This window comes from Nicotiana attenuata, unplaced genomic scaffold (assembly GCF_001879085.1).
Source record: "Nicotiana attenuata strain UT unplaced genomic scaffold, NIATTr2, whole genome shotgun sequence".
NCBI lineage: Eukaryota > Viridiplantae > Streptophyta > Magnoliopsida > Solanales > Solanaceae > Nicotiana > Nicotiana attenuata.
In genome coordinates, this window is record NW_017670408.1 from 222,862 (window position 1) to 234,344 (window position 11,483).

The 11,483-nt window shown below is 38.4% G+C and overlaps 1 protein-coding gene across 1 annotated transcript; it reads left to right on the plus strand.

Moving 5' to 3' along the window:
• The first annotated feature begins 2,458 nt into the window (after window positions 1-2,458).
• LOC109239004 lies at window positions 2,459-3,470 on the plus strand. Its single transcript, XM_019405499.1, has 2 exons — window positions 2,459-3,194; window positions 3,355-3,470. Exons 1-2 carry the CDS (start codon window positions 2,459-2,461, stop codon window positions 3,468-3,470), a joined length of 852 nt encoding a protein of 283 aa, XP_019261044.1.
• Window positions 3,471-11,483: the final 8,013 nt, after the last annotated feature.

Below are 11,483 nucleotides of genomic sequence, written 5' to 3' on the forward strand. Positions count from 1 at the left end.
ATTCTCATATTGAGAATACAACAGTGTTCCTCTGGACCTCTTCACTTGAGGTGTTCCTTCATGAGCCACTTGCAAAGTGTCCCAGATTTCCTTAGCAGTGAGACAACTTTGGATCCTGCTGTACTCATCTGGACCTAGTCCACACACAAGCCATTTCTTGGCCTTAGCATTTTTCTCCCACTTCTTCAGGTCTTCAGCAGTGCAGTCAGCCCTTGTCTTTGGCACATCCACTCCTTCATCATTCTTCTTTGTAGGTTCTAGAGGACCATCAGTGACTATGTCCCAGAGTTCATAATCTTCTCCTATGATGTGATCTCTCATCTTGTTTTTCCACCAAGAGTAGTATTGGCCATTAAAGAGAGGAGGCCTATCAGTGGATTGCCTTTCCCAGTTTCCAGGTGATGCACTCATCTTGATCTGTTCCTAAGGTGTTAGCCTCTTCAAAGATAACCTGCTCTGATACCAATTGATGTTTCATACGTCAATACCACACAAGAGGGGGGTGATTTGTGTGGTACCCAATTTTTTGCTTAAACTGCTTCTGGAAGGACCTGGTTCTTCTATATGTTCCAACTACTACTGTTGCGGAATAATAAATACAGAAAATAAAGAACACAGAAATTTTACGTGGAAAACACCCGGCTCAAAAGGTGAAAAAACCAAGACCTACTACTCAGTAGGATTTTTCCCAACACTTCACTAAATCACTGAGCCAAAACAGCATTTACAAAACTCTTTGTAAACCTAAGGATTACCTCTAATCCCGTTGTAGCAACCAGCCTCTAACTGTTGCGACAACTTCAAGTTAACTCTAACTTGAATACTCAAAATACCTATCACAATTGCTTCTAGATAAAGCTGAAAGGTACAATATGAAAACACCTACTACAATTGAACTAGAAATAAAGAAAGGCACATAAATCTCTTTATGGAGCTGGTTCTTCAATCTGGTTCATGTAGCTTCAGGTTTGCACACTTGAATCACACACGAACTGCTTGCAAAAAGCCTTGCTATTTTGCTCTCAATTCACGTTTAACTTCTGCGTTTTTGCGCAACACCTATAATGTGAGAACATCCTGCAATTTATAGAGTTAGTGGATGAAGAAATAACTAGAGTTCTGATGCAACTCTTCCTTGGTGGAAGAGTTCTAGTTGATTTCAACTTCTAACTCCTTCCCTATCTTGAATTGTGTTCTCTTTGATTGAGGACTCCTACTCCTTATCAATTATGCAACCTTTTCGATCAGGAGATATTAAATACACCAAGTTAAGCTTATCTCCTTCACGTGCAACCCACATGCTCGGATCTGCCCGTTTTTGTGCACCTGAGTGATGGACCTGGTTCATCCTGAGTTCCTTTGTCAATCTTCAAAACTAACCTTTACTTGGGCCAACATTATCTATTTTTGAATGACCGCTACATCCATTTTATCATTCGCATATTTGCAACACTCCTCAAATTCATATGGTAGATTGTAATGGCCAAACATTCACTATCATATAACATTATCGGTTTTATAGTTGTTCTGAGTGAGGCATTGCAATATAGTGATTACTTTTTTGTCTAATTATTTGATTTTATTCATGCGCTTAACTGAATAACCTTTGGTACTAAGAAAATTTCCATATTGTTATGAATAATTTGTACATTGGATGCTACATTGGATGCCCATGTTGTGAATAGCTTAAAGATTAAATCTCCTATTTCATGTCAATCATCTTTACTTTTTATGCCGATAAAAGGCCATGTAATTGCAATGGAAATATACACCAAAGTGAAAGAAGAATAGACTTCTTCCTTCTTTCTATCTCTTCTTATTTACATTTTACTGCATTGCTTTTATTTTATAACACGTTATCAGCACGAAGCTCTAATCTTATTCTTAACTCCCGCTAAGTTGAGCCATATTTTATTAAGGTATGTATCATTATAATCATTTTATTTATGGCAGTACATATCATATGCTCACTGTTTGCAGATTACTTGTGCTCTTGGGCATCTTAAATAGTTTAAGTACATTGCAGTGATAAAATAACTATTTCCTTCAGTGCTCAACTCTTAGAGGACCTCAAAGTCATCAAACTAGCTACGCACTAATGACATACTTATAATATTCATGGACTCCCTGGATCAAAACATATGTTTAAGGCATTTTGAAGAACTGTGAGAAATGAATTGACAAGCAATAATTTTATAGTTTAATTACTTTATATTTATTGGAACATATAAATAATGTTAGTCACGTTCAATTCTATTAACACATATATATCAATAATATAAAGTGAAATGAAACAGTATGTAGTTTCTACTTTATGGCAAGAATAAAATGAAATAGTAGATTGTTAACATGATATAGCTCTATTTTCATTTCTTTTCCCTTAATCGTTTTGTTTAATTAATTGTTTATTATTATAACTATTTCTCTAACTTATTCATCTTTTATGATAGTTTTCACTATGTCAAATTTATCAAAACTTGAATTTGTGGCACTTGACATCACCGGGAGGAACTATTTATCATGGGTCCTTGATGCTGAAATTCACCTCGACACTAAAGGTCTTGGAAATACTATTATACAAGGAAATGAAGCATCAAATCAGGATAAAGCGAAGGCCATGATTTTCTTTCGTCATCATCTACATGAAGGGTTAAAAACTGAATATTTAACCGTAAAAGATCCACTTGAATTACGGATTAATTTGAAGGATCGGTATGATCACCTAAAACTTACAGTATTACCGAAAGCTCGGTATCAGTGGATACATTTAAGGTTGCAAGACTTTAAAACCGTAAGTGAGTATAATTCTGCTATCTTTAAAGTAAGTTCTCTATTAAAATTATGTGGAGACACTATCACAGATGAGGACTTATTGGAAAAAACATTTTCTACTTTTCACGCTTCAAATGTGGTGCTACAACAGCAATACCGTGAAAAAGGTTTTAAGAAATATTCTGAGTTAATCACATGCCTACTTGTGGCAGAGCAGAATAATACTCTATTAATGAAAAATCATAAAGCCCGACCCACTAGGTCAGCTCCATTTCCGAAAGTAAATGTGGTAGCAGCATATGATAAGTTTGAAAGAAAACAAAATAATTACTGTGGATGTGGCAGGGGACGAAACAATTATCGTCATTATGGTGGAAATAAACTGGAGAACAATAAGGGTTCTCAAATTAATCCTTCAAAAGGTAAAACTAGTATGTGTCACCGATGTGGTATGAAAGGTCATTGGGCACACATTTATCGTACGCCAGATCATTTTGTCAAACTTTATCAAGCCTCCCTCAGAAAGAAAAAAAAATGATGTGGAGGCGCACTTGACCTTTCAAAATAATGATGATGAAGTAGGTCCCTCAAACAAATATGATTCTAAGGCACATCTTGCATATAAAGATGATGATTTTGGAGGCCTAGCAAATATTACTCATTTAGAAGCTGGAGACTTCTTTGAGGATATTGACTGAAGAACTAATCATCTTACTGGGGAATGAAGCTATAAAAGTTGTTATTTTTTTATGTTTGCAACTAGTTTATTTTTCTTGAGTGTATTTTCCTAATGCATCATGTGTTGCTAGTTTCTACATTCCTAATGTAGTTCTTAATGTTTTTTTTCTGTTTGTCTTTCATATTTCTTATGATGTATTTTTTGTTTTTTTTTATGAAGAATATGAAAATTTCCCAGTCTTCAGTTGGACTCAAGATTAATAAAAATGATATATGTCTTCTGGATAGTGCTACAACACACACTATTTTAAGAGATAAGAGATATTTCTCTTATTTGGTAATGAAAGAAGCCAATGTTAATACAATATCCGGTAGTACAAGATTAATTGAAGGTTCTGGAAGAGCCAATTTATTACTACCAGGAGGAACAAATTTGGCTATTGATGAAGCACTATATTGTAGTAAATCTCAAAGAAACTTATTAAGTTTCAAAGATATTCGCCAAAATGGCTATCATATTGAGACTACAAATGATGAAAAGATTGAATATCTTTATATTACTACAATAATATCCGGTAAGAAATATGTGCTTGAAATGTTACCTGCTCTTTCCTCCGGCTTATACTACACAAGTATTAGCAGGATTGAAACACATGCCGTAGTAAACGAGAAGTTTACTAATCAAGATAATTTTATTATTTTGCATGACCGGTTGGGCCATCCTGGTTCTAATATGATGCGTAAAATAATTGAGAATTCACATGGACATGCAACGAAGAATCAGAAGATTCTTCAATTTAAGGAATTCTCTTGTGCTGCATGTTCTTAAGGAAAATTAATTATTAGACCATCAACTATTAAAGTTAGGATGGAATCCCCTGCATTTCTGAAACATATACAGGGTGATATATGTGGGCCCATTCACCCTCCATGTGGACCATTCAAATATTATATGGTTTTGGTAGATGCATCTACAAGATGGTCACATGTGTGCTTACTATCAACTCGCAATATGGCATTTGCAAGATTGTTGGCTCAAATAATAAAGCTAAGAGCACAATTTACAGATTATACAATTAAGACAATTCGTCTTGATAATGTTGGTGAGTTTACATCCCAAGCCTTTAATGATTATTGTATTTCAACTGGGATAACAATTGAGCATCCGGTTGCTCATGTTCATACACAAAATGGTCTAGCAGAATCATTGATCAAACGCCTTCAATTAATTGCTAGACCAATGCTTATGAGAACAAAACTTCCCATTTCAGTATGGGGACATGCTATTTTGCACGCAGCAGCACTTGTGCGGATAAGGCCCACAAGTTATCATAAAGTCTCCCCATTGCAATTGGCTTTTGGTCAGGAGCCAAATATTTCCCATCTTAGGATCTTTGGTTGTGCGATATATGTTCCAATTGCTCCACCACAACGCACAAAGATGGGTCTTCAAAGAAGGTTGGGGATATATGTTGGATATGAATCTCCTTCTATTATAAAATATCTAGAGCCGATGACTGGAGATTTATTTACGGCAAGATTTTCTTATTGCAATTTTGATGAATCAGTATATCCAACATTAAGGAGAGAAAATAAGCAGCTGAAAAAGAAGATAGATTGGAATGCATTATCACTATCTCATTTAGATCCTCGAACAAATCAATGTGAACAAGAGGTTCAAAATATTATTCATTTGCAAAATATTGCAAATCAATTGCTAGATGCATTCACTGACCTACCAAGGGTGACTAAGTCACATATTCCAGCTGCTAATGCTCCAATTCGAGTTGATATCCCGGCAGGATAATTAATTAAAGCTAATGAGTCTAAGCCATGCTTGAAACGTGGTAGACCAATCGGTTCTAAAGATAAAAATTCTCGAAGAAGAAAAGGAGCAAGTGATCAAAGTGAACATAATACAGAGGTAGTGGCTCAAGAAGAGCCCCAAGACGTAACAAATGATAAGACCTTAGGGGAGGTCCAGGTACCTGAAAATAATGAGAATGAAGAGATATCAATAAGTTACGTCTCAACCGGGAAAAGATGGAACCGAAATAATATTGTTATCGATAACATTTTTGCTTATAATGTTGCTGTTGAAATAATGCAACAAGATGAGGATCTTGAACCAAAATCTGTCGATAAATGTAGACAGAGAAATGATTGGCCAAAATGGAAAGACGCTATCCAGGCAGAGTTAACTTCACTTGGAAAACGTGAAGTCTTCGGACCCATAGTTCGAACACCTGAAGGCATAAAGCCAGTAGGGTATAAATGGGTTTTTGTGCGAAAACGAAATAATAAGAATGAATTCGTTAGATATAAAGCGCGACTTGTGGCACAAGGGTTTTCCCAAAGGCCTGGAATTGATTATATGGAGATATATTCTCCTGTAGTGGATGCTATCACCTTCAGGTATCTCATAAATATGGCAGTGCAAGAAAAACTTGATATGCATCTAATGGATGTTGTTACAGCCTATTTGTATGGATCATTAGACAACGAAATTTTTATGAAAGTACCTGAGGGATTTAAAGTGCCAGAAGCATATAAAAGTTTTCGAGAAACTTGTTCAATAAAGCTTCAGAAATCTTTATACGGATTGAAACAATCAGGTCATATGTGGTACAATCGCCTGAGTGAATACCTGTTGAAAGAAGGGTACAAGAATGATCCAATTTGTCTTTGTGTCTTTATAAAAAGGTCTGGATCTAAATTTGTTATAATCGCCGTGTATGTTGATGATTTAAATATCATTGGAACTCCTGGGGAGCTTCCAAAAACAGTAGACTGTTTGAAGAAAGAATTTGAATGAAAGATCTTGGAAAGACAAAATTTTGTCTTGGTCTACAAATTGAGTATATGAAAGATGGAATATTTGTCCATCAATCAACATACACCGAAAAGATTTTAAAGCGATTCTATATGGATAAAGCACATCCATTGAGTACCCCGATGGTTGTGAGATCACTTGATATAAAGAAAGATCCATTCCGACCTCATGAAAATGATGAATAGCTTCTTGGTGCCGAAGTACCATATCTTAGTGCAATTGGGGCATTAATGTATCTTGCCAATAATTCCCGACCAGATATAGCTTTCTCAGTAAGCTTATTGGCAAGATTTAGTTCTTCGCCAACACAAAGACACTGGAATGGTATTAAACATATATTCAGATACCTCTAAGGGACCATTGATAAGGGTTTATTTTATTCAAATGAATCCAAGCCATCATTAATTGGTTATGCAAATGCAGGATATTTGTATGATCCACACAAAGGTCGATCTCAGACAGGCTATTTATTTACAAGTGGAGGTACAACCATATCATGGCATTCAACAAAACAAACTATGGTTGCTACTTCTTCAAATCATGCAGAGATAATAGCCATTCACGAAGCAAGTCGAGAATGCGTTTGGTTGAGATCGATAACTCAACACATTCAGCAAACATGAGGTCTTTCTTCGAAAGAGGATATTCCAATAATATTGTATGAAGACAATGCTGCATGCATAGCTCAATTGAAAGGAGGATATATTAATGGAGATAGAACAAAACACATTTCACCGAAATTCTTTTTCACTCATGATCTTCAGAAGAATGGTGAAATAGTTGTACAACAAGTTCGTTCAAGTGATAATTTGGCTGATCTGTTCACTAAGGCATTACCAACCTCAATATTTGAAAAGCTGATATATAAGATTGGAATGCGTCGTCTTCGAGACATTAAGTGATTTTTCATCAGGGGGAGTAACTACACGCTGCACTCTTTTCCTTAACCAAGGTTTTGTCCCGCTGGGTCTTCCTGGTAAGGTTTTTAATGAGGCAGCAAGCAATCATATTATAAATAACTATGTACATCCCAATATTTTTTTTGTAAGTTCTTAATGAGGCACATTATCTTACATGGACATCCAAGGGGGAGTGTTATGAATAATTTGTACATTGGATGCTACATTGGATGCCCATGTTGTGAATAGCTTAAAGATTAAATCTCCTATTTTATGTAAATCATCTTTACTTTTTATGCCTATAAAAGGCCATGTAATTGCAATGGAAATATACACCAAAGTGAAAGAAGAATAGACTTCTTCCTTCTTTCTATCTCTTCTTATTGATATTTTACTGCATTGCTTTTATTTTATAACACATATGCTTTTGTTAAGTTATATGTGTTTTAATTATTAACAACATGTGCATTGCACATGTTCTAACAGGTTGAGTGGATAATTCCTTTAGACTGCTCTAACTTTTAATAAAAGAATTGTATACGTCAAAATCGAGTAGCATGTTTTTGAAGTCTTAAATCGGGCTATAGGCCCGAGTCCGGGAGACTCGAAGTGGAGGTCAGATCTGGCTAAGGGACACCTACTTCGAGGAAGCTGATCGAAGGCCTGACACGGCCTGCATTGAGGGTAGCATAATCTCGAAGTTAATCAAGAAAGAGCGAGAATTTCTCAAGGACACGTGGACCAGGGCATTAATTGAAGGATAGGGTTTGTACGAAATGGTACAGGTCCGTACTAGGCCGTTATACACATGTACCAAATAGAATTCTTTACCTTTATGAGGAATGTACTATATTGGAATTTTCTCCTCCTATATAAAGGGGAACCCAATCATTTTGTAAGGGAACACATTATTCACTGCAATAGAATATTCTACTCTGCTTTTCTTGTTTAACGTGCTCAACAAGTGTTCTTCAGCTTTATTGCTTTCATTTTATTATTCATACTTCATTGTTGGTCTAAGCTGACCTTGAGGTCTCTGAGTAGGAGCTCAAGGCCCCTACTGTTTCAACAGCATTGATTTGGTTCATTATTTCTTCTTACTTAAGCTTAATATTACTTGTATAATCACTAGTATTAGAATATATCACGTATCTTTAAAACCACTAAATATCTTTAATTGTTACTCACATTTTTCGAGGTAACAGTTTGGCACCCACCGTGGGGCTAAAGATAATAGTGATTATTTTAGTGCTAGTTTTCTGATAACACACGTCACTCTTCACACTTTTTCTTGTCAATGATTCTTTAATTTAAGGCTTAATCATGTCTAGCACACAGAATGCACCCATTCAGGAGGACGAAGGTCTAGGAGAAAAAGCAGCGGCATAGGGCTCGGTGTACCACTCGTAAACCCCGAGGGAGTGCCAAATGTGGAGCCAGTTGATATCAGCTCCAGCAACGCTCTAAACACGGACGCAGGCACATACCCTGTAAGGAATGCACACAGGGAAGCCCAGGCCGGAGGCCAGGAAACACGAGGGATGGAAGAAGGAGGAGTCAACCTCCAAGTGATATTCGAGATGCTACAGGCTCAGCAAGTCGCCATCGCTCAGCTTCAGAGTCAGAACAGAACTCCTAACACCGCCGAACCAGTAAACACACAGCATAAACCAGTGCTGGAAAGGCCCGATGAAAGCAGCTCGGGGGCTGACCACACAATCATGAAAATGCTCGAGGAATTGACTAAAAGCATTGAGTCAAGAGAAAAGAAGATAGAAGACAACGATAAAAAGGTGGAAACTTACAACTCTCGGGTGGACCAAATACCGGGAGCACCTCCAGTTTTGAAGGTTCTAGATGCCAAAAAATTCATGCAAAAACCTTTTCCCCCAAGTGTGGCTCCGATGCCTATTCCCAAGAAGTTTCGCGTGCCTCATATACCGAAATATAATGGAACAACTAACCCTAATGAACATATTACTTCATACACTTGTGGGATCAAAGGAAATTAATTGAATGATGATCAAATCGAGTCAGTATTGTTAAAAAAGTATGGAGAAACACTATCAAAAGGAGCTATAATCTGGTATCACAACTTAGCTCCTAACTCCATTGATTTGTTTGCTATGTTGGCGGATGCCTTTGTAAAAGCACACGTCGGGGCCATAAAGGTGGCCACGAGAAAATCGGACGCCTTCAAAATAAAACAAAGCGATGACGAGATGCTAAGGGAGTTTGTATCCCGGTTTCAGAAGGAAAGGATGGAATTGGCCCCGGTCTCCGATGACTGGGCAGTTCAGGACTTTATGCAAGGTTTGAATGAAAGAAGCTCAATAGCATCTCGACAGCTGAAGCAAAACTTGATCGAGTATCCAGCTGTGACATGGTCGGATGTGCACAATCGCTACCAGTCAAAAATTAGGGTCGAGGACGACCAGTTGGGATCCCCCTCGGGCTCAGTTCATCCTCGCAGGTTCGCGACCAAGCCCCCGAGGGACACAGACCGGGTATCAAGATTCAACAAGGAACGGTATTAACCATATGTTGAAGATCAAAGGAACATCTCAAGGCGTAATTCACCTCGGAACGATCGAAGAGTACATCGAGGCCAAAGCTCCCGGGGATTCATGGGCAAAACCGGGTCCGACAGGCATTCGGGACCAGTGGAGGCTCCCAAATTATCAGAATACAACTTCAGTGTTGACGCCACAAGTATCGTCTCAGCCATTGGCAAAATTAAAGATACTAGATGGCCCAAGCCCATACAGACAGATCCTTCTCAGAGAAACCCCGAAGTAATGTGTAAGTACCATGGTACTCACGGGAATAAGATCGAGGATTGCAGACAGCTTAGAGAGGAGGTAGCTCGACTATTTAACGAGGGGCACCTTCGTGAATTTCTCAATGACCGGGCGAAAAACCATTTCCGAGAAAGAGATGCAAATAGGAAGAATGAACCTGAAAAACCTCAACATGTCATTCACATGATCATCGGTGGAGCTGAAGTCCCATGGGGACCTACATTCATACGTACTAAAGTATCCATCACAAAGGAAAAACGTACTCGGAGATATGTTCCCGAGGATGCTCTATCGTTCTGCGACAAGGAAGCGGAAGACGTATCCTAGCCTCACAACGACGCCCTGGTAATCTCTATCCTTTTGAATAAAATTCAGGTTAAACGTGTTTTAGTGGATCCAGGTAGCTCGACGAACATAATCAGATCGAGGGTCGTGAAACAACTTGGCCTGCAAGATCAGATTTTACCTGCATCTCGGGTGCTGAATGGCTTCAACATGGCAAGTGAAACAACAAGGGAAGAAATTATCTTGCCTATAAACATAGCCGGGAGCATACAAGACACCAGGTCCCATGTCATCGAAGGTGACATAAGGTATAACGCACTCCTCGGGAGGCCGTGGATACACAATATGAGGGCAATTCCTTCTACTCTCCACCAGATGATGAAGTTCCCGACAGAGGAAGGAGTGAAAACAGTCCACGGAGAACTGCATGCTGCAAAAGAGATGTTCGCAATCGAGGAAGTGGTACCGATACTGGAACCCTTGGCCTCGGGGACATCGACCTCCAAAGGTAAGCAAGTGGCTAAGTAGTAGTCACAGCTCTGAGCCTTGACGGAAGCAGAATAACAAGTAATCGAAGGCGAAGAAAGGAATTCCCCAGATCCTTGAACCCTCGTTGTTCCCAAAAATACCCGATGCTACCAAGCCAACCGCTGAAAAGAAAGGTACACCTGGGAACGAGATTAATCCCCGCTCTCAAGAAAAACTCATTTAGTTTCGTGTTGATAATATAGATCGCATTGCTTCGCCCCATTTAAATATGATAACATAACGACCCGGCCGGTCGTTTCATGAGTCACAATCCCGTTCTCCCCGTTTCTGCTTCTTTATGTGTTGTTCAGCTGTATTTCATCATGTCGTGTCAGTTGTTCCGTATTTGGATTGGTCATAGAGTGAAATGAGGCACTTAGTCTCTACTTTGGAAGCTATAGTTGGAAAAGTCAACCGAAAGTTGACTTGTAAGTAAACAATCTCGGAATTTGGTTTTTATGGTTCAGATAGCTTCGTTAGGTGGTTTGGGACTTAGGAGCGTGTTCGGAATGTAATTTAGAGGTCCGTGGTAGATTTTGGCTTGAATTGGCGAAATTGGAAATTTGGCATTTTACCGGTCGGTAGTGGAAATCTTGATATTGGGGTCGGAATGGAATTCTGAAAATTGGAGTAGGTCCGTTGTGTCATTTGTGACGTGTGTGCAAAATTTCAGGTCATTCGGATGAG